This window comes from Saimiri boliviensis, chromosome 14, assembly GCF_048565385.1.
Source record: "Saimiri boliviensis isolate mSaiBol1 chromosome 14, mSaiBol1.pri, whole genome shotgun sequence".
NCBI classification, from domain to species: domain Eukaryota; kingdom Metazoa; phylum Chordata; class Mammalia; order Primates; family Cebidae; genus Saimiri; species Saimiri boliviensis.
This window is the reverse complement of record NC_133462.1, coordinates 28,849,932-28,872,224: the sequence shown is the minus strand read 5'-3', so window position 1 is coordinate 28,872,224 and position 22,293 is coordinate 28,849,932. Positions and strand designations below refer to the sequence as shown.

The 22,293-nt window shown below is 59.7% G+C and overlaps 1 protein-coding gene across 4 annotated transcripts in view; it reads left to right on the top strand.

The window, feature by feature from the left end:
* Positions 1-21,471, top strand: part of CRTC1 (CREB regulated transcription coactivator 1) — a 99,404-nt gene extending 77,933 nt beyond the window's left edge. For 2 of the 4 annotated variants that reach the window (XM_039466292.2, XM_039466291.2), the window contains 8 exons: positions 1,076-1,116; positions 1,515-1,735; positions 7,811-7,935; positions 11,909-12,217; positions 15,799-15,903; positions 19,027-19,113; positions 19,688-19,868; positions 21,175-21,471. In XM_039466292.2, coding sequence (XP_039322226.1) covers positions 1,076-1,116; positions 1,515-1,735; positions 7,811-7,935; positions 11,909-12,217; positions 15,799-15,903; positions 19,027-19,113; positions 19,688-19,868; positions 21,175-21,386 — 1,281 coding nt within the window. In that variant the 3' untranslated portion in view covers positions 21,387-21,471. The remainder of the gene's footprint in view (positions 1-1,075; positions 1,117-1,514; positions 1,736-7,810; positions 7,936-11,908; positions 12,218-15,798; positions 15,904-19,026; positions 19,114-19,687; positions 19,869-21,174) is intronic. The other 2 variants (XM_074384369.1, XM_074384370.1) reach the window with 1 other exon arrangement.
* The last annotated feature ends 822 nt before the right edge of the window (positions 21,472-22,293 follow it).

Below are 22,293 nucleotides of genomic sequence, written 5' to 3'. Positions count from 1 at the left end.
ATGCCTGTACTCCCAGCTATTCGGGAGGCTGAGGCAGGAGAATCACTTGAAGCTGGGAAGCGGAGGTTGCGGGGAGCCGAGATCGCCCCTTTGCACTCCAGCCTGGGCAACAAGAGCAAAACTCCATTTCAGAAACAAAACAGAACAAAACACCGTTTTTTAGAAGGATGGAGGAGCCCTTCCTGGGACTCTGAACTTCAAGGCCTCCGTGGGCCACACTATAAGAAGAGCGCATTGTGGGGTCCTTGCTGTCCACCATGTCCCAAGTGTCCTAAAAGTGCTCTACAGCCAAGCACAAAAACCAGTGTCACGCTGAGGGCTGCCCAATCCCTGGTCAGTGGGGAATGAGTGTGGCTGTCCGCAGAGCATAGGGACGTCTCGGGACTCTCAGGAAGTAGCAGAGTCGGAGGGTCCCCGGGGAAGGCACATGCCTAGGTCTGCCACAAGGCTGGTCAGCCCCAAGACAGGGGCAGCAACCTCTGGACTGAGTGTAGGGCATCAGGTCCAAGCGTCCCGGGGCTCCCCGACTCAGTTCTTCCCTCCTTTGGGCTTTGGGCCTGATTCACTCTCTGGAGACCGGTGGCTGCTCATGAACTTGCCAGGTGGGCACTGGACAGACGCCACTCTTGCCCCTAGAACCCCCGCCACCATGATCTGGGAGCGGCATGGAGGGTCGGGGACAGCTCTAGGGACACTTAGCTTTGGGTGCCCGGGGCCTCTGCTGAGTTGGCTGCTCACTGCTGTGGTGCAGGCCTGGGAGCGTCAAGAGGCGCTTTATCAAAATTTAAAAAGGAGCCGAGTGCAGTGCAGCTTACGGTCCCAGCCACTTGGGAGGCTGAGGCAGGAAGAAGGTCGCTTGAGCTCAGGAGGTGTCTGGGGCCTGCCCCTCCACCGTGCGGGGTGTGAGGGCCGCCTGTCCTCCATCTGCGGGGCTCCGTGGCCCCCACAAGCTTGGTTCTCATGGTGCATTTCCGGCCTTTGTGGGAAGATGAGCTGTTTCAAGGAGGCCCGAGGTCCAGGAGGAAGGCCCCACAGGGCGCTCCCAGGGCTCAGGCTCTGCTGTCTTCTCTTTCAGACGGGGTCCAGGCCCAAGTCCTGTGAGGTCCCCGGAATCAAGTAAGTGTCCCCAGGGCCCGCCCCACACGCTGCAGCCCCTGTGCCGCTTCTCCACCCCGGGGCTTTCTGTCCACTCTCTTGAGGTGGCAAGTCCCCTCAAGAGGGACACCATGCAACCGGCAGCAGTGACAGAGCTGCCACACGCCCACCCCTCAGGCACCTCCTTCCCAGGGCTGATGCCCTCTCCTGGGTGCAGGGAGGTCACTGCCCCTGGTCCCTACTGCCCCCACTGGGCAGTAGGCTGCTTTCTAGGGTCCCAACCAGTGGTTTCCTGAGCACCCAGCACCTGATGGGGGGTGTCGTTTTGTACTCACTGATTTTCTCCCGCCACCCTCCTGTCCCTGCTGCCAGCCCCGCCCCGTGAGCTCACCTCCTGCCTCCTTCTGGCCTTTCCCCAGCATCTTCCCATCCGCCGACCAGGAAAACACTACAGCCCTGATCCCCGCCACCCACAACACGGGGGGCTCCCTGCCCGACCTGACCAACATCCACTTCCCCTCCCCACTCCCGACCCCGCTGGACCCCGAGGAGCCCACCTTCCCCTCGCTGAGCAGCTCCAGCAGCACCGGCAACCTTGCGGCCAACCTGACGCACCTGGGCATCGGCGGCGCCGGCCAGGGTAAGGCAGGGAACGTTCCGCCCTTGGACGGAGCACCGGCTTCTGGAGACGACACGGGCATCTGCAGGGGAACGTGGCAGAGCTCTGTCCCAAATACCAGGGCCTGGGGGACAGGGCTGGGGGGCGGCAGACAGGCTGACCTGGTGGGCACAGGCATCCCAGGCAGGGGTGTGACTGGGATGCAGGCCTGGTAGAAAGGAGCGCATGGCGCCCCAGAAACCAGATGGTGGCTTTGAGGGTGTGTGAGGGTGCTTGGGGAGTCCAGGAGGGCAGCCCTGGGGTTTTTTTTTTTTTTTTTTTTTTGAGACAGAGTTTCGCTCTTGTTACCCAGGCTGGAGTGCAATGGCACGATCTCGGCTCACCGCAACCTCCGCCTCCTGGGTTCAGGCAATTCTCCTGCCTCAGCCTCCTGAGTAGCTGGGATTACAGGCACGAGCCACCATGCCCAGCTAATTTTTTGTATTTTTAGTAGAGACGGGGTTTCACCATGTTGACCAGGATGGTCTCGATCTCTCGACCTCGTGATCCACCCGCCTCAGCCTCCCAAAGTGCTGGGATTACAGGCTTGAGCCACCGCGCCCGGCCAACCCTGGGGGTTTTAACACAGCTGGGGTGGACCAGGCCTTCCCTCCTCCCTCCTCACCCCCAGCCCTTCATGGGGGCAGGACCAGGCCTGACCTCCTTCCTCCACCCAATGTCTGACACCTGCTTGTCACACTCTAGCCCCACACTGCCTTGTCCCCCCCACCTGCCGCCCTGTCTCCAGCTCCACACTCCTTCCTTCCTCGGCCACTTCCACACAGAGACGTCACACGGGCCCCTTGCCCATCCCAACAGCTCCTGGCACCGCTGTCACCCTGCTTCCCCCAGGAACCCCCTCCTGTGGCTGCACTGATTGCAGAGGCGTCCCAACTCCTCTGTCCTTTCCCGGCCCTGGCCCATTGTCAGCCTGTTGGTTCCACCCTCAGGACCTGGCCTGACCTGGGCCCTCCCTCCAGGCTCCCAGCCCCGTCCCCACTCAGAACAGCCAGCAGCCATGGCTTTCTCCGCTTCGGACCTTGCACAGCCCGCAGCTCCCTCTCAGTGAAAGCCTGAGGCCTCCAGAGCCTGGAATGCCCACCCTGGCTCACCCTGCACCCTCTGGCCACAGTCCGCCCCAGCCCCACCGAAAGGCCTCTGCACACGGAGTTCTCCCCCTCCAGGCGGCCGCAGGGCACCCTCCCTCCCCTGCCCTGCCCTGCTTACCCCTAGTGTCCTTGTTGAGGCTCTCCCAGCCCAGGTCTTTCCTGCTTTCCTGCACCCCTGCCCTGGCCCACGTCACTGCTCTGTCCTCAGTTGTCGCCTGCGTCCCCGTTAGCTGTGTGGTGTGTGGCCTGCATCCTGGGGGTGGCAGGTGCCCGGCTTCCAAGGAGGAGAAATGACATGACCCCAACTAGCCCCAGGGGGTGGGACAGGCTGGAGGGACCGTTGGGGAATGCATTGGGGGTGAGGGTGACACACCCACCTCGCCATGCTCCGTCCTGCCCCAGAGCCGCAGAAGGAACCATCTCATCCGGCTTCTGCCCCAGGCTGGGAAGGCAACACCAGGCAGGGCTTTCCGTGAGACAGTCACGTGCTTACATTTATAACTGGCAAAGTCCCTCTGGCTGCACTGGAAGAAGGAGCTGTTGGGAGGGGCGGCCGCTGGAGCAGGACAGCACCCCAATCTGGGGCTCTGCAGGGAGACTCTGGGGTGAAATTGGTCAGCCCCGGAGCTGGGTTGATGCAGAGAGCGAAGGAGAGGGAGGAGCCTGGAGGTGCTCTTGGTTTTGGTATCAATGTGGCCAGGGATAGGCAAGGGGTGTGGAGGGTGTCGCAAATGTGCCTGGGTTTTTTGGAGGAGGGCGTGGGGACCAGAACAGTGAAGAGGGAAGAGGGCCCCAGCTTGAGCGCATTGAGGCTGTTCTGACTCCCACACCCAGGCCCTGTACCCGAGGGGCTCTGCCCCTGGACAGAGGGTACCAGAGAAGGCCCGCAAAACACAGCTGATTCGGAGGAGCCCTGTTCGTTGTCTGCAGATAGACAGGGCCAGGGAGGCCGCATCCACACGCACCTGTGTAGAACCAGGAGCCCAAAGGCCAGTGCTGGGGCTGCTGGTGCCCCTGTCCCATGTAAAAGTCCCATCTCCCAGCCCCTGCCTTTCCCCTCACGTCTCCCCACTGCCTCCAGAGCACACAGCCCCCTTCCTGCAGCTCCCCAGCGCCCGCCCACGAGCTGCACACCTCCAGCCGGCGCCCAGTCTAAACAAGCGCAGGGAAACACAACACGTGGGAGCCGGAGCCGGCGCTGGCCGCAGCGGCCCGGTGATGCCTGACATGTTGGGCTGTGTGTGAACCTGCCGTCTCAGCAGCCTGCCCAGTGGGGGCTTTGCCTTCTGGGCGCCTTCTAAATCAAGCTGAGCTGCCGGCCCCTGGCATACACGAAGGCAGCCCCCTCCTTCCTCCCAAGCCCACCGCCAGTCAGAATGTGAGCCACCTGGGGAGGAAGACGGGGGCCTTCGAGGCCCGGGAGACCGCACCCTGCTTGGCTTCATCTCTGTTTGCCGTATCCCTGGCTGCTTCCCAGAGTGCGGGAGGAGGGCAAGCCCTGGCTCCTCCTTCCTGGCCTGGCTCTGAGGCCAGGCGGGCTCTGCCACCTGGCCCGCCCTCCCCTGGCAGCTCTCCCTGCCCGCCCCAGACTTCCCCTCCAGCTGGCTCTGTGCCTGTTCCTGAAGGTGAGCCAGGTTACCAAAAGGAATTCAACAGCAAGGCGCCCGTCCGCCCTCCTGGGCCAACTGGCCTGTCTAGGGGTGGCCAAGAGCTCGCTTTGCAGCCAGTGGACGATTAAAAACTCCCTTGTATTCAGGACAGACGTTAGAGACTGGCAGCCCAAGGGCCAAATCCAGCCCACGGTGTGTTTCGTGTGGCCCGCACTCGGGCATCTGTGATGCAGCCACACGTCACATCATCTTCACATTTCAGCCAACAGCAAACCACGTATTCAGCAGCGGCCCCATCAGAATATGACGCCATGTCTTACTGCACCTTTTTTTTTTTTTTTTGAGACGGAGTTTCGCTCTTGTTACCCAGGCTGGAGTGCAATGGCGCGATCTCGGCTCACCGCAACCTCTGCCTCCTGGGTTCAGGCAGTTCTCCTGCCTCAGCCTCCTGAGTAGCTGGGATTACAGGCACGTGCCACCATACCCAGCTAATGTTTTGCACCTTTAGTAGAGACGGGGTTTCACCATGTTGACCAGGATGGTCTCGATCTCTTGACCGCGTGATCCACCCGCCTCGGCCTCCCAAAGTGCTGGGATTACAGGCTTGAGCCACCGTGCCCGGCCCTTACTGCACCTTTTCGAGGCCTAGACACAGAAGTCCAGTTGCCTACTGTTTTGTTTTTCGTTTTTTTTTTGAGACTGAGTCTCGCTCTGTCGCCTAGGCTGGAGTACAGTGGTGCGATCTCGGCTCACTGCAACCTCTGCCTCCTGGGTTCAAGCGATTCTCCTGTCTCAGCCTCCAGAGTAACTGGAATTACGGGTGTGCACCGCTGCATCCAGCTGGTTTTTCTGTTTGGATGGGGTTTCACGTTGGTCAGGCTGGCCTAGAACTCTTGATTTCAGGTGATTGACCTGCCTCAGCCTCCCAAAGTGTTGAGATTACAGGCGTGAGCCATCATGCCTGGCCTGTTTTTTGTTTGGTTGGTTGGTTTGGTTTTTTGAGATGGAGTCTTGCTGTGTTGCCCAGGCTGCAGTGCAGTGGCGTGATCTTGGCTGACTGCAACCTTCGCCCCCGGCCCCAGGTTCAAGCCATTCTCCTGCCTCAGCCTTCAGAGTAGCTGGAGTTACAGGCATGCACCACCAAGCTGGCTGATAGTTGCATTTTTAGTAGGAACAGGGTTTCACCATGTTGGCCAGGCTGGTCTTGAACTCCCAGCCTCAGGTGATCTGCCCACCTTGGCCTCCCAAAGTGCCGGGATTACGGGTGTGAGCCACTGCGCCTGGCCGACAGTATTCAGCACAGTCACGCTGTACAGGTTTGTCGCCTGGCAACAAGGGCCCTACCGTCTGGCCGAGGTGTGTAGAGGCTCTGCCGTCCAGGTTTGTGTAAGTTGCTCTGTGATCCTCGTGCACAGCCATGAAATCACCAGCCGATGAGTTTCTCAGAAATCACCTCTGTTGTTAAATGATGCATGACTGTACTTAGAATCAACATTGAAAAACCCAGGGGAGTGCCAGTAGAACACCGGATTTCTGGCTGCTTTTGGAACATCAGACAGCCCAGTGGCCATGGGCCGATGTCCTGCACCTCAAGACAGGCCACAGTGCTCCGTATGGCCTCAGGCCCCACCCGCCTTGTCGGCCCACATCCGTGCCCTCACACACTCCTGGCATTTGTCCCTACTGGGTACCGAGCCCAGCCTCTGCTTCTGACCTGGGTATTGAGCATCTCTCGGCCCGCTGGACGCACGAAGTGGCGGACTCCCAGGAGAAGACAAGGGCGTGGCCCAGGGTCGTGACTCTGAGTGTGCTCTGAGCAGGCTTCCCCCACATTCTCCTGCCCAGGCCTCTGTTGAGGCCTCCCTGGATGCCAGGGTCTGCACAGGGCGCTGCCTGGAGAGCAGCACCAGGCTTCCAACCGCGGCACGCAGCCAAGCAGAACCGCCAGGGCATCCGAGGGGAAGTGCAGGCGTGACCGAGCTCGCCCCAATGAGCAGCTGCCCTGGGCACGGACGAGGCTGTTGACTGTCATCTCCCCTTGGCGTTCGACGGGTGTGTTCCCACGGGCCCACGCCCCCGCCGTCTCATCTGCCGGAACAAGGTTAATCTGGTGCCCGGATCTCCTGGGGTGAGTCAGGCAGCTTCACCCTGCCTTGACTGCAGGCCAGATGCTCTTCAGAGCCTGCTCCTGACCTCCCCAGGGCCTCATGTTGAACCAGAGAGGGTGGCTGTTATCATCGCCATCTTGCCAACCAGGAAACTGACTCTCTGGTGGGGGGATAGGGGTCAGGCCAGGCCCCCAGGGCTCCTCTTGCCATCGAGGGGCCTGTTACATGCCTGGCATGGTGCCCACAATAACCCAGCCAGCCCCAGCTGCTGCCACGTTCAACTTGACCTTACCCAGCTCCATCACCGCAGCAGAATCCAAGGATTGGGTTGTTCAGGGAAAGGGCCTTGGGGGTCCAGGGTGAGGAAAGGGGTGATGAGGCGGCCCCTGACAGGACCTCTAGCAGGAACGAGGGTGTCAGACCCCAGGGCAGAGACAGGGGAAGGATGTTGAGGAGTGACATTCTTTATTTCAGGCAGCCTGTCAGGGCAGGGGGTTGGGGGATGGCACTGTAGCTTGGGGAATGCTCCAGGTCAGGGAGGAGGAAGTGGATGAAGGGGATGAGGGACATCGAGGACAGCAGATCCTCAGGTCTGGGGACCATGAGAAGCAGCTACAGGAGTGGCCACATTCACCAAAGGAGGGCAAGATCCATGAGGCGACAGATGAAACCACAGTATTTGGCAGGGCCTGCTGGCTTGAAGCTAACCACAACCCAAGCCATTTTCACGCCCCCCCCCAAAAAAAAAAAAAAAAAGGACATTTATTGTCTCCTGAAAGTGGGCAGCACCACCTGGATGGGGCTCAGGTGCTGCCTCTCCCGCTCAGCCCTTCAGCCGGCTCCTCCCCTCATCACAAGATGCCCCGCTCTCCGCTTCAGACAGCCCTTCCTGGAATTCCAGCTGAAGTCCCTGGGAAGGCTCTCATTGGACCAGCCTGGTCACATGTCTATCTGGGGGTCAATCATATGCCCCAGAGATTGGGATGTGCTGGTTGGCTGTCTATGGGACACCCCCTTCCCAGAAGGAAGAACAGAATGTGCTGGACCCTGGGACCCCCGGGGCAGGGATCAGGGTCTTGGTGGGGGTGCCCAGGTTTGGCAGTTGGGACATACCCATGGGCTTCTGTCTGAGCAGTTGGGCTGCTCTCATGCAGTGTGACTGTGGGTGGGTAAGCGGCCCTTTCTCAGCGATCAGTCTCATACCCACTCTCCCTCCCGCTTCCTTTGCAGGGATGAGCACACCTGGGTCCTCTCCGCAGCACCGCCCAGCCGGCGTCAGCCCCCTGTCCCTGAGCACAGAGGCAAGGCGTCAGCAGGCATCGCCCACCCTGTCCCCACTGTCACCTATCACTCAGGTGCGAGGGCGAAGTGGGGGGCAGGTGGGAGGGGGAAAGGGAAAGGTGGAGGCCCAGCTGTGCCTCTTGGAAGGCCTTCTGCTCCTTCCAGGAGGCCACGAAATCTTGAGAATGCTCACAACACTTTTTTTTTTTTTTTCTTTTTTTTGAGACGGAGTTTCACTCTTGTTACCCAGGCTGGAGTGCAATGGCGCGATCTCGGCTCACCGCAACCTCCGCCTCCTGGGTTCAGGCAATTCTCCTGCCTCAGCCTCCTGAGTAGCTGGGATTACAGGCACGCACCACCATGTCCAGCTAATTTTTTGTATTTTTGGTAGAGACGGGGTTTCACCATGTTGACCAGGATGGTTTCGATATCTTGACCTCGTGATCCACCCGCCTCCGCCTCCCTAAAGTGCTGGAATTACAGGCGTGAGCCACCGCGCCCGGCTTTCACAACACTTTTAATTTTTATTATTAAATTTTCAGGCCAGGCGCAGTGGCTCAGGCCTGTAATCTTAGCGTTTTGGGAGGCTGAGGCAGGCGGATCCCTTGAGGTCAGGAGTTCAAGACCAGCCTGGCCAACACAGTGAAACCCCATCTCTACAAAAAAATGTGAAAGTTAGCCAGGCGTGGTAGTGTGCGCCTGTGGTCCCAGCTACTAGGGAAGCTAAGATGGGAGGATCAACTTGAGCCCAGGAGGTGGAGGCTGCAGTGAGCACGTTCACACCACTGCACTCCAGCCTTGGAGACAGAGTGAGACCCTGTCTCAAAAAAAAAAAAAAAAAAAAAAAGGGAGTTTAGCTTTTAATTTGTCAATGTGCTATATTTGCTTATCTACTTTTTTGGGTAGTTTGTGTCTGTGTGTCTCTAGGAACTTGTCCATTTTGTCTTCGCTATCCAACTTACTGGCAGAAAATTGCTTATGATACTCTTTTGTAATCTCTTTTTTTTTTTTGAGACAGAGTCTCGCTCTGTCACCCAGGCTGGAGTGCAGTGGCATGATCTTGGCTCATTGCAATCTCCACCTCCCAGGTTCAAGCAATTCTTGTGCCTCAGCCTCCTGAGTAGTTGGGATTATAGGCTCCTGCCACCATGCCCAGCTAATTTTAAAAGAAATTTTTGATGATAGAGATGGGATTTTGCCATGTTGACCAGGCTGGTCTCAAGCTCCTGGCGTCATGCAACCTGCCCACCTTGGCCTCCCAAGGTGCTACAGATGTGAGCCACCAGACCCGGCCTTGTAATCCTTTATTTACCTAAAGTCGGTGGCAAAGTTCCCATTTTCACTTTCTGATCTTAGCAATTGAGGCGCCCCTCTTTGTTACCTCATCAGTGCAGCTTCATAGAGTGAGTGTGCAATGTTCATTTCCCCTTCATTTTTCTTTTTTTTTCTTTTTTTTTTTTTTTTTGAGACGGAGTTTCGCTCTTGTTACCCAGGCTGGAGTGCAATGGCGCGATCTCGGCTCACCGCAACCTCCGCCTCCTGGGTTCAGGCAATTCTCCTGCTTCAGCCTCCTGAGTAGCTGGGATTACAGGCACGTGCCACCATGCCCAGCTAATTTTTTGTATTTTTAGTAGAGACGGGGTTTCACCATGTTGACCAGGATGGTCTCAATCTCTCAACCTCGTGATCCACCCGCCTCGGCCTCCCAAAGTGCTGGGATTACAGGCTTGAGCCACCGCGCCCGGCCTCCCCTTCATTTTTCAGAAGCATTTTTAATTCCTCTTTAAATGTTTGGTAAAATTAAGTGGGTATAATGATAAATTCCCATAGTCCCAGGTACTTGGGAGGCCAAAGTGGGAAGATTGCTTGAGCCCAGGAGTTTGAATCCAGCCTGGGCAACGCAGTGAGACCCCATGTCTTAAAAAAAGAAAAAAAAAAAAAAAGTTTGGTAAAATTCACCAGTGCGGCCACCTGCATCTTAGCCCAAATCTGTTGAGAAATTTGCAATTTCTTCTTACTTCTTATAAGGCTATTCAGGTTTTCCGTTCTTCCTTGAGTCAGTTTTGGTCATTTATGCATTTCTAGAAATTTATCCATTTTGTCTTTTTAAAAACAAAACAAAAAACCCTAACAGAGAGCATTGTCTCTTAATATTTTTTCATTTTATTTTATTTTTGAGATGGAGTCTCACTCTGTCACCCAGGCTGGAGTGCAGTGGCACAATCTCGGCGATTCTCCTGCCTCAGCCTCCCAAGTAGCTGGGACTGCAGGTGTGTGCCACCATGTTTGGCTAATACTTTGTATATTTAGTAGAGATGGGTTTCACCATGTGAGCCAGGATGGTCTTGATCTCCTGACCTCGTGATCTGCCCACCTTGACCTCCCAGAGTGCTGGGATTACAGGCATGAGCCACTGCACCCAACCATTTTTAATTTTTATTTTATTATTATTATTATTATTATTGTTTTGAGACAGAGTCTCACTCTTGCCCAGGCTGGAGTGCGGTGGTGTGTTCTTGACTCTACTGCAGCCTCCACCTCCTGAGTTCAATCGATTCTTGTGCCAGCCTCCTAAGTAGCTGGTATTACAGGCGTGTGCCTACCTCACCCAGCTAAGTTTTGTATTTGTAGTAGAGATGGAGTTTTGCCATGTTGGCCAGGCTGGTCTCGAACTCCTGACCTCAGGTGATCCCCCCGCCTCAGCTTCCCAAAGTGCTGGGATTGCAGATGTGAGCCACTGCGCCCACCACTTGTCTGTTTTTGACATAACCACAGTGGCACTGTCCGCCTACAACGAAGTTAATGGTAGTTCCCTGGTACCTGGCCATGCCTGGCCTGGACTCCATTTCTCCCTGCCCCTCGGCCCCCATGTCTCCTGTCTGCTTACAAAGTTGTCTTATTCAGAGCAAGATCCAGACAGGTCTGTGGGTGCTGGCTCCTGGCCTCTGTGTCTGCAGCCTCTTCGTGAGCTAGGCTGTCTCAATCTGACACCTGCCCCTTCCCTGTCTGGAACCTCCTTTCTCTTCATGAATGACTCACCGCTTCTCAGAGGCTGGGCATCCTGCTGAGTGGTTTCTGTCCCATAGTTCCTGGGCACACTCAGCCTTTCTTAGAGGGCAGGAACCCCCGCCTTCCCCAAGGACTGTCAGCTTGGTAGCCCCTGGCTGAGTTTCCACACAGACTCAGCGAATGTCACACACTTCCCTCCTACTGATTTTTCTTTTCTTTTTTTTTTTTTTTTTTTTTTTTTTTTTTGAGACGGAGTTTCGCTCTTGTTACCCAGGCTGGAGTGCAATGGTGCGATCTCGGCTCAGCGCAACCTCCGCCTCCTGGGTTCAGGCAATTCTCCTGCCTCAGCCTCCCGAGTAGGTGGGACTATAGGCACGTGCCACCACGCCCAGCTAATTTTTGTATTTTTAGTAGAGACGGGGTTTCACTATGTTGACCAGGATGGTCTCGATCTTTTGACCTCGTGATCCACCCGCCTCGGCCTCCCAAAGTGCTGGGATTACAGGCTTGAGCCATCGCGCCCAGCCCTACTTATTTTTCTCTTTCCATCTCTGAGAAGGCCTGAGCCAGCCCTTGGTGAGGGCCATGCTGGTGTCTCCAGTATCCTCAGAGCCGGCAAGGCTTCGGGTGGGGAGGGAGGGTTTGGAAATCGAGGCTGGTGGATCGCTTGAGGTCCTCCGACAGCACCCACAGAGGCTGGGAACTGGCTGCTCACTGAGCCACCAGGCATGGCCATCCCGTGTCGGGCCTGCAGCGGGTGGACTGGCCTGAGCTTCGTGGCGTGTAGTCCGGATGTAGGCGCAAGGAACTGCAGGAGGTCAGGCCCCGCCCGGCTCCAGCCGACCCCCTGCGGCCCTGGGTGAGGCCCACCCTCTCTAGCCTGGCCTCCCTCATCGTGAGGAGCACCCAGCCCAGGAGCTGCCCGTGATCACGGGGCCCCTCCACCCCGCCTGCTGAGCGTGCCAGGCTGTGGGGGCCTGCGGGGAACAGGCATTGGCAGCCAGGGCCCACCCCACCTGACGCCCTCCTCTCCCACAGGCTGTGGCCATGGATGCCCTGTCTCTGGAGCAGCAGCTGCCCTACGCCTTCTTCACCCAGGCGGGCTCCCAGCAGCCGCCGCCGCAGCCCCAGCCCCCGCCGCCCCCTCCGCCAGCGTCCCAGCAGCCGCCGCCCCCACCACCCCCGCAGGCATCTGTCCGCCTGCCCCCCGGCGGCCCCCTGTTGCCCAGCGCCAGCCTGACTCGTGGGCCACAGCCACCCCCGCTCGCGGTCACGGTACCGTCCTCTCTCCCCCAGTCCCCCCCAGAGAACCCTGGCCAGCCATCGATGGGGATCGACATCGCCTCGGTAAGCCCAGGGTGGGGTCCTTTGGGGCCTGGCTGGGGGTCTGTGGAGGACAGCCAGGGGCTGCAGAACAGTCGGGTTATCTGCTGCATGGGCCAGGGGTCAGGACCCCAGCGAATGCTGCCCAGCCTGGCACTCCACGGGGCTACCCGTTGGAATCAAGCTGAGACTGTCACTACCCATAGAGACGGGGAAACTGGGCTGGGCGTGGTGGCTCACACCTGTAATACCGGCACTTTGGGAGGCTGAGGCTGGCGGGATCACCTGAGGTCAGGAGTTCAAGACTGGCCTGCCCAACATGGCAAAACCCTATCTCTACTAAAAAAAATATATATATATACAAAAATTAGCCAGGCGTAGTGGCAGGCGCCTGTAATCCCAGCTACTCAGGAGGCTGAGGCAGAAGGATCGCTTGAACCTGGGAGGCAGAGGTTGCAGTGAGCCAAGATCGCGCCACTACACTCCAGCCTGGGCGACAGAGCAAGACTCTGTCTCAAAAAAAAAAAAAAAAAAAAAAAAGATGGAGAAACCGGGGCACAAGCAGGTGGCTAGCCCCAGACTCCACCCAAGATGGGCCACCCCATATTTAACTGTGAGGTACCCCCTCTTGGTCTCTCTGGGCCCTCCCACCCAAAGCCAGGCTTCCTTAGAGGTGAGAAAAGCACAGTGTTCTGGGGCTTGGGTGCAGGCTCCTAGGGGCCAGGGGGTGACGTGAGCTCACCAGGGAAAGACAGCCAAAGCCAGCTCGAGAGGCAGTGGCTCATGAGACACAGTGCCTGCGACCCAGGACTGGGGGCCACAGCTCAGACCATGGGACCTTCTGCCCAGGGCAGAGCTCAGGCAGGCCAGGACTGGGTAATGGGTACCCCTGTACCCACAGACCTTCCTGACTGTGCAGACTTCTACCTGCTTGCTCCAGTGGTGGGGGCGGGGTGGGAAACAGCTGCTTTGGGCCACATCTAGGGAAGTAGGGACCTGTGTTTGGGGGACAGCAAGCCTTCCCACTTGACCCCAGCTGCCAACCCCAGGCTAAATGTCCTTCAAACATGGTGTGCTCCATGAAGAACAGCCGCCAGAGCTTGGCAGAGTAGGCGAGTGAGCCTACAGGTAGAGACCTATGTTCCCAAGCTGCTCTGTCCCCTTGGAGGGCGCCACCCAGGGCCCCCCGTGGGAAAGTGCCCAAGTCTTTGCTTTGGTGGAAATGCAGCAGGTCCTAGCGGAGGCTCCCAAGATGGGGCCTCGCCCTGGAGCTGGGCGGTTGTTGGAGCCCCAGGGTGTCTGGGCCAGGTACAGGGACGGCCCCTCTGGGGCGCTCAGGTCAGGGTGTTCATGCCCAGCACCCCCAGCAAGAAAGATGGCTTCCTGCCCCCCTTCGAGGACTTCCAGCCTCCTGGAGGTACAGGGAGACTGAGTTTCTGCACAGACTCACCCAAACGAGAATTTTCCTCTGATCACTTTGTCTTTTCCAACTCTCGGAAGGTCCAAGTCAGTCATCCCCAAGTGACTGTGCTGGCACCTCCATCACCCACACCCTACTGGGCGAGCTCATGGCCACCGCCTGCCCCGCCCCGCCCCGCCCCGCCCCAGCTGGACTCAGGCCCTACCTAAACTGCCCATAAAGGGCCACTGAGGACAGGGGGAGACAGAGCAGTTACAGGCCCTGGACTGGTCAGGCTGGGCTCGTTCAGTGATGGGCTCAGGCAGGTCAGGTAAGTTGTCTGCAGGCACACCGCATGGCCGGGCCGGGCCAGGGCCAGAGTGTGGTCTGAATCCAGGGCCTGGCCCGGCCCGGCCTGCCTCTGAAAGATCTGGGTCATAGCAGGGAGACGCCCAGGCCTTTCGTCCCTCGAGCAGGTGGAGGAAGTGGCTGCCCCTTGGAGGTCTCAGACAGCATAATTCAGGCAGGTTTGTCCTGCAGCAGAGCAGGGATAGTGACTGCCCGTGCTGGGCTACTGGCAGGCCTTCACTCAGTCCCCACCCGCAGTGTCGGGCCGGATCTGTTGGGCTACAGACTTGGACGCTAAGAGAGCCAGGGGACCCACCCAGGGCACACAGCGAGGGAGAGCCAGGAGCAGGAGGCAGTGCCCGCCCACCCAGCCTTGGGTATTCCCTGCCCATAGGGGTGTGTATGTGTGGGTTTGTGGACATGTATGTGGGTGTGCACAAGTGGGTACGTGTGGGTGTATGTGGTGTGCACCTGCATGGGTGTGCATGCATGTGTGGATGTCTGCAGGTGTGCATGTGTGGGTGTGTACATTTGTGTGAATGTGTGTACATATGTGTGGGTGTGTACATTTGTGGATGTGTGTACATTTGTGGATGTGTACATTGGGTGTGTGCATGTGGGTGTGTATATTTGTGGATGTACATTGGGTGTGTGCATGTGGGTATACATTTGTGGATGTGTGCAATTTGTGTGGGTGTGTGCATGCATGGGTGTGTACATTTGTGGATGTGTGTACATTTGGGTGTGTGTGCATGTGGGTGTGTACATTTGTGGATGTGTGTGCATGGGTGGGTGTGTACATTTTGGTGTGCGGGTATATGTGCAGTGTGTGTGCATGTGTAGGTGTGTACATTTGTGGATGTGTATACCTTGGGTGTGTGCATGTGTGAGTGTGTACATTTGTGGATGTATGTACATTTGTGTGGGTATGTGTGCATGTAGGTGTGTACATTTTGGCATGTGGCTGTGTGCAATGTGTGCATGTGGTGTGTACAGGAGTGAGTGGGTGTGCTTGTGAGGGTGTGTACATTTGTATGTGGATATGTGTATGTGTGGGGGTGTGCATGTGAAGGTGTGTATATGGGTGTGGGTGTGCATGCATGGGTGTGTACATTTGTGTATGGTTATGTGTGTGGGTATGTACATTTGTGGACATGTGTGCATATGGTTATTGGTGTGGATGTATGCTCATGTGCGTTTGTGTGGATGTGTGCACGTGTGGGGCTGTGCATGTGAAGGTGCGTATATTTGGGTGTGGGTGTGCCAGCGTGGGTGTATATATTTGTGTGAGTGTGTCTATGTTTGGATGTGTGCACTTGTGTGTGCCTTCGTGGGTGCTTGGGTGTGCGTATGAGTGTGTGCACCTGTGTGAGTGTGTACATTCATGTGTGGATGTGTGCATGTGTGTGGGGGTGTGCATGTGAAGGTGTGTATATTTGGGTGTGCCTGCGTGGCTGTGTACATCTGAGTGTGGCTGTGTGTGCACGTGGGTGTGTCTTTGTGCATGCATGAGAGTGCACATGTTGCACTCTGGCTCTGAGCCTGCTGAGTCAGGGCCAACCCTCTGATCGCCCTCCTGTAGCTCGAGGAAGGAGGACAGTTCTGCACCCTCCACACCGATCCTTCCTGGGAAGCTGGGTTTGGGGGCAGCTGCCCCGAGGTCTCAGGCAGATAGGGCTCAGGGACCCACCTTTCCTGCATGTGCCCAGGCTCCTCTGCCTACCACTGGGGTGGCACCCATCACCAAGGTGTGAGGGGTGGGGGGACCTGCCTGGGGGCCTGCTCCCGGGAAACAGGGACTGGAGCCCCGGGCTTGGGGCAGCTGGGCGGCGGCGTGCTGACCTGTCTGTCATCGCAGGCGCCGGCTCTGCAGCAGTACCGCACTAGCGCCGGCTCCCCGGCCAACCAGTCTCCCACCTCGCCAGTCTCCAATCAAGGCTTCTCCCCGGGGAGCTCCCCGCAAGTAAGGGGCGCCGCCTCCCCCTTGGCCTGTGGGCGCCACGCTCGTCTCGTTCGTGCCCCGTGTGTTCCCTGCCCACTGTCTGTCCTCATGCATCGCTCCATCCCATCCTGTCCGCTCCGTCGGACCTGAGCTGTGCACCCACCAGGCTGTGCCAGGTCAGGGACCCCACACACCCCTTCCCAGGAGCTGCCATGGCCTGTCTCTGCTGTACATGAGGTGGGGTGGTGAGGGCTCCTGACCTGCGTTAGTGACGTTAGCGATGGCTGTGGCCCTGCGATGGCACCGCCTGAACGTCCCCATTGAGTGGCCCCGGGATGATGCCCTCCACACCCAGTATGCTGCCCAGAGCGTGAGCTGGAGCTTTGGGGGCTCCCCCGGCTTGGGGGTGCAGCAGAGGTGGCTGGCCAGCCTGCAGCGGAGGCGCTGACTCTTCAGGGCCCCTGTCCCCATTCCACAGACAGGAGACTGAGGCTGGCCTCAGACCTCACTCCTCAGCCCTGGGTTTTCCTGCTGCACCCAGCACTGTAAGACCCCAGCTCGCTGATGCCGCAGCCCTCCCAGGTTCAGGTGCCTCGAAATGCCCCTCTAGCCTGGTCCATGGCCGGTGGAAGCGCCCAGCCTGGCTCCCCACTCTCCTCCTCGTGTTCTATTGGGACATCAGCTATGGCCAGTAGACCCCACATTCCATCCAGAATGTCTGTCGGGAGAGAAGGGGTGCCCACAGGCCAACATCCAGCCCCCAACTTTTTTATCCTGGCGGCAGTGCCTCCCCAGAACGCCACTATCCTGGGACCGTCTCATCCACAAAACCACCAAGCTGAGAAGCCCCTAGAGCCACTGCTGTGCCCGGGGCCCTGAGGCCATCCCTGTGCCTGGTAGAGGGGATGCTCTCATCCCTGCTTCCCAGCTAGAGAGAAGAGTCGCCCTCCAGGGCTGAGGTCAGTCTCCCTGGTCCCAGGGCACAAACCGTGAGCACCACAGACGAGGACAGTGAAGCCCTCTGCCCGGTCTTCAGCTCACACGAGTATAGGGACATCTGCCCCATCAGCCAAGGCCCGCCTGGGGCCACCACCTGTAGCCCCCTGCTCTGGAGGCAAGCTGGGGCGGCAGCAGTGGTCTCAAGGCAGCATGGGGGTCAGCCTGGTGTCTGCACACGTTCGGTCTGGCCACACCGGCGCTCTGGGCTCTTGGGCTCAGGCAATGTGTCTGGTCTCGTTGTGTTGGGGATGGGGCTGGAGGGACTGCAGGAGCGGCAGGTGGGGCCCGGCTGAGGTGGGCAGCCCAGGCGGGGCTGGTTCCTGAGTGAGGTCTGTCTTGTGTGTGAGACAGGACAGGAATCAGGGGGTCGAACCAGTTTCTCTCAGGAGAGAGTCACTGGAATGGTTGATGAATTCTCGGGCCCCAAGCCAAACCGGGTTCGTCTTCCGGGCAGCGAGCAAGTGACGGTCTCGGCAAGCCCACGTCTGTGTCCTGTCTGTCGTGCGCTGGTGCGGGAGTCCGGTGGCTCTCAGAAGTGTGGGGACGTCAGGATGGGGCTCTCGGGGACAGATGGTTCTAGGCGGAGGCAGACCTGCCTTCCCTCTGCGCTGGGTCTCCGAGGACTCGCCTATCAGCCCCACAGGCCCAGATCACCCCACACCTGCTGTGCCCATGGCCCTGAAGCCATCCCTGTCCCTGGTAGAGGGAAGCTCTCGTCCCTGCATCCCGTCTCATCCCATGGCAGCCCCACAGGGAAACCTCAACCTCCCCCGTCGTGTGCCAGGCCATTCTGAGCCCAAGGCCACGGGGACAGGGTCAGGTGTCATCCTGGAAGCTTGGTCCCACCCCGCACTCCGAGCCGCGGGACAGACCCACGGCAGCCGTGATGTTACCTACCTAGTGCCTGCCTCCCTCGACTCTGGCAAACCCAGCCATAAGCTTACGGTCCTTGTTTCCAAAACCTGGAGCTATTGATTTTTAGGGCCAAGATAATGTTTTTGCCACACGGACTGGCCTTCCCTCCCTCGGCTCCGCTCTTTACCTCTTCCCTGGCGTTTGAATGGGACGTCCAACCTCCCAAGGCTGCTCGCCCCCCGGTGAGTGTGTCTGTCTCTGCTGTCCGCCTGCGGACCACTAGGAGCAGCCGATGGGGTTGTGGCCGGCCCCTCTCTGGGACTGAGGCCAGAGACCCAGGCGTTGGGATCATTTTAGAACAAAGCTCAGATCGGGAGGAGAGCCAGGGCGTTGGGTCTGTGGAGACGCTCACCAGGACGGCTTGCAGGGCACATGCCTTACGCTGTAGCTCTGAGAGTGGCTGTGGGGCAGTGGCTTCCTGGGGCCCCCATGTCCCATGGAGGGGACACCAGCTGGAGCTCCCAACCCCCGGGATGTTGCCAGGCCTCTGGCAGCCGCAAGGTCACACTGCAGCTGTGGGTCCCAAGGCCTCGCTAGCGGCCACCCCTCTCCTCGCCTCCACAGCCCAGCCGGGCCTCATTCCACCATCTCTCGGGCAGGGGCTCCGAGTGTCCCCTTTCTAGCATCTCCACCACACCTAAGGTCCCCTTGCCCCTGCTCCTGCCACAGGGACAGCCCCTGTTCCCCTGCCTCTGAGAGCCCCGCTGGCCTCGGAGGGCAGGAGTAGGGCCCCAGGCCCCGCAGGTCTGCAGCCCCGGGCGGGGGCTCTCCCTGTGCCTGTCCTGTCGTGTATGTGGCCTGCGTCCTGTCCTTTGTCTCCCTGGGGACCCGTCAGGAGTCACCAAGTGCATCTTCCTTCCTGAATGGGATAACCCGGGCAACTCCTGCCTTAGCCACGGTTCTCCTCTGGGCCCTTTTGGGTGGGGGTTCCTCATCCCTGTGGCCCCCAACTTCCCTATGATGGAAATGGAGTCGCCCTTTTCCAGGCTTGAGGAGAGATGGGGGTGGGGCCTTGGGGAGAGAGGTTCGGGGTGCAGAAGCCTCCCAGGAGCATCCAGAATGGGGAGCGCCCCCAGAACCCCAAAATAAGCATAATCATCAGCCTCCTGCCATCCCAGGCGCCATCTGGGAGGTTCCAGGGGCCTCTTGTCTTCCAGCCGGGCTTGGGAGGTGCCAGCTTCCCGCCTGGCCGCAGGCCGTGACCACAGCAGGCCTCTCTTCTGTCTGCAGCACACTTCCACCCTGGGCAGCGTGTTTGGGGACGCGTACTATGAGCAGCAGATGGCGGCCAGGCAGGCCAATGCTCTGTCCCACCAGGTGAGCGGGCGCCCAGGCTGCCAGCCTGCCGGTGCCCAGGACAGACGCTCGCTAGGACCTGGGCCTTGCGAGTCAGGGCTGCACGTGCCCTTGGGGGGCCCTGCCTGCCCCTTGGCTTTGCCTCTCGGCCCCCGCCCTGTCCCATCTGTGGGCTACAGAGGCTGAGGGCCCGGCAGGGGTGGCCTAGTGCTGCCTCCTGGTGTCTGTGCCCACCCACAGAGCGGAGGGCGAGGGGCAGGCAGCAAACGCCGGGCCAGGCAGGGATGGGACCGTGGCTGGACACGGCGCCTCGGCATGGACCATGCACGTGGGTTTGCCGGGAGGTCTTGATGGCTTTTCGTGGAGGCCAGGATCGTGGGCATCCAAGGCCTGCTCACTCACTCGCTCATTCATTCATTCATTCATCCAGCCAGCCTTTGGGGTGGCGAGGAGGCCCCAGGCGACGGGGGGAGCGGGGCTTGTGCTCGGCAGCCTGGGTGCTGGGCATCCTGCAGGGGCGGCATCCCCAGCTGCGGGCAGGCCAGCCAGGCAGGCGCACTGTGGCCCTCACGGCTCGGTATGCCTCCCTTCCCAGCTGGAGCAGTTCAACATGATGGAAAACGCCATCAGCTCCAGCAGCCTGTACAGCCCCGGCTCCACGCTCAACTACTCCCAGGCGGCCATGATGGGCCTCACGGGCAGCCACGGGAGCCTGCCGGACTCACAGCAGCTGGGCTACGCCAGCCACAGCGGCATCCCCAACATCATCCTCACAGGTGAGGCCAGGCCGGGGCGCGTGCGCGGTGCCCCACGGGGCCTCAGCCCATGCGGAGACAGCCAGAGACCCCTGCCCCGCAGCAGGAGGGTTGACATTGCTGGGGCTGTGACCCAAGCGCGACGGGGGCCTGAGGAGGCCATGCTCCCTCTTTCCCCAACGTGACTCGCACCTGGACCAGACGCCCCGGGCGTGGGATAGAGCTGATCACTCCTCCCCTCTCGGCGGCCTCCTGTCTGGCCACCAGCCCGGGGAAAGGTCAGACAGCTGGGTGTGCACAGTGTCTCCTGCCAAGGCCACTGACCTGTCAGCTGAGTGTGTGCCAGAGCTGTGGACGGCAGTGGGGTCGGCCCTGCCTGGTGAGCCCAGCCCGGGCAGCCAGCTGACGGTTAAGGGCCGTGAGGCACGGTGACAACCACATCCAAGCAGTCTGAGCACAGTGCCTGGGGTCCTGAGGACAAGCCAGCCCTGTCCTGCGTGGCACATGTCAGGAAGACCCAGCTCTGTCTCGCACAGAACACAGACGCTCCCACGGCCCCCGCAACTTGTTCTCCCCCATGAAGAAGGTGATTCCCTTACGAGCCAGCACTGCTGAAATGAGGGTGACACCCCCTGGCAATCCTCACTGGCCTCTTCTAGGCTGGAAGGGTCCGTACTTCGTTTCCCCGACTGTGGCCTGGGCTCTGAGTGCAGAATCCAGCACCTCCTTCCCACCTGTAGGCGTAGGCAGCAGTTAGCGAGAAATTCAAGGGTGGACGAGCCAGCTGCAGACTCAGGAGAAGAAGAATCTAGGAATCCGACCACTGGGGTGGCCTCAAGAGCCCAGAAAGACAGGGCCTTTCAGACCCATTTGGAAACTTGAGTACAGGCTAAAGCCCAGGTTTGATCCCTGGTCTTTGTGGGGGAACCGAGGATTCCCTTCAGCCCCAGCAGCAGCTGGGTCCCCACGGACACCCCAGACTGCTGCTCAGTGACTCATGCCGAGCAGACCTCATGGCAAAGCCAGCGAGGTCCCTGCTCCTGCCAGGTCACACTGACTAGCATCTGTAACACAGCCTGAGGCTTCTCCTGGTGCTGCTGACGTTTGGGGCCAGACTGGTCTCTGAGGTCCAGGCACTATAGGTGCCGAGCAGCATCTCGTGTGCTGGTAGCATCCCCTCCCCCAGTCGTGACAGCCAGGATGTCCCCAGGCAGTGCCAGCATCCCCAGGGGACGGAGTCGCCCACCGGGCATGCCTGGGCTGGCCCATGGATGCGGGCGATGGAGCCAGGGCTAAGCAGTGCCTTTTGTCCCCACCCCATCCCCAGTGACAGGAGAGTCACCCCCCAGCCTCTCTAAAGAACTGACCAGCTCTCTGGCCGGGGTCGGCGACGTCAGCTTCGACTCCGACAGCCAGTTTCCCCTGGATGAACTCAAGATCGACCCCCTGACCCTCGACGGCCTGCACATGCTCAACGACCCCGACATGGTTCTGGCCGACCCAGCCACCGAGGACACCTTCCGGATGGACCGCCTGTGAGCGGGCACGCCCGGCACCTGCCGCTCAGCTGTCCCGACGGCGCCTCCCCAGCCTGGGGACGGCCGCGCTCCGTCCCTCGCCAACGGCCGAGCTTGTGATTCTGAGCTTGCAATGCCGCCAAGCGCCCCCGCCAGCCCGCCCCCGGTTGTCCACCTCCCGCGAAGCCCAATTGCGAGGCCGCGAGCTGGGCCGTCCACCCACCCGCCCGCCCGGGGCAGGGCTGGGATGGGAGGCCGCGAGCCCCCCGCCCCCACAGACCCTCCCTGCATCGGCTCCCTCGCCCCCAGCCCTGGGGCCTGAGCTGTCGTCCCCTGTATGATGCGGGAAGTGTGGGCTCCTGGCGTGGCGGGCAGGCTCAGGGGAGGGGCGCGCATGGTCCGCCGGCGCTGTGGGCCGCGGTGCATTTTCCGACTGTTTGTCCAGCTCTCACTGCCTTCCTCGGTTCCTGGTCCCCCAACCCATCCGCCACCCCCAGCCCGTGGTCAGATAGAGAGTGAGCCCCACACACGCCGCCCCAGGGAGGAGGCGCCAGAGCACGGGGCAGACGCAAAGTGAAATAAACACTATTTTGACGGCTGTCTTTTATATTTCTGAGCACACACACAGCCCTGGCGTCCACCGCGGCACGCGCAAAGTGGACAGAGCACGCGGGCGGCGGACCCCACGGCCCTCCTCGCCCTGTCTCCATTCCCTTCAACCCCGCCTCACCCAGGCAGGCCCTTCGATGGCTGCCTTTGCCAGGAAATGACCAGGAGGCCCGTGAGGACTCACAGGCCGAGGCAGGGTTACCTCCTGGGGCTTTCAACCCTCCTGTGCTGGTCACCGGTCCTGTCACAGATGCTGTCCGTTTAAGGTTCAGGGAGAGGTGGCCGGGTGAGTTTCATTGTGGTCCTGTTCCTTTTGATTT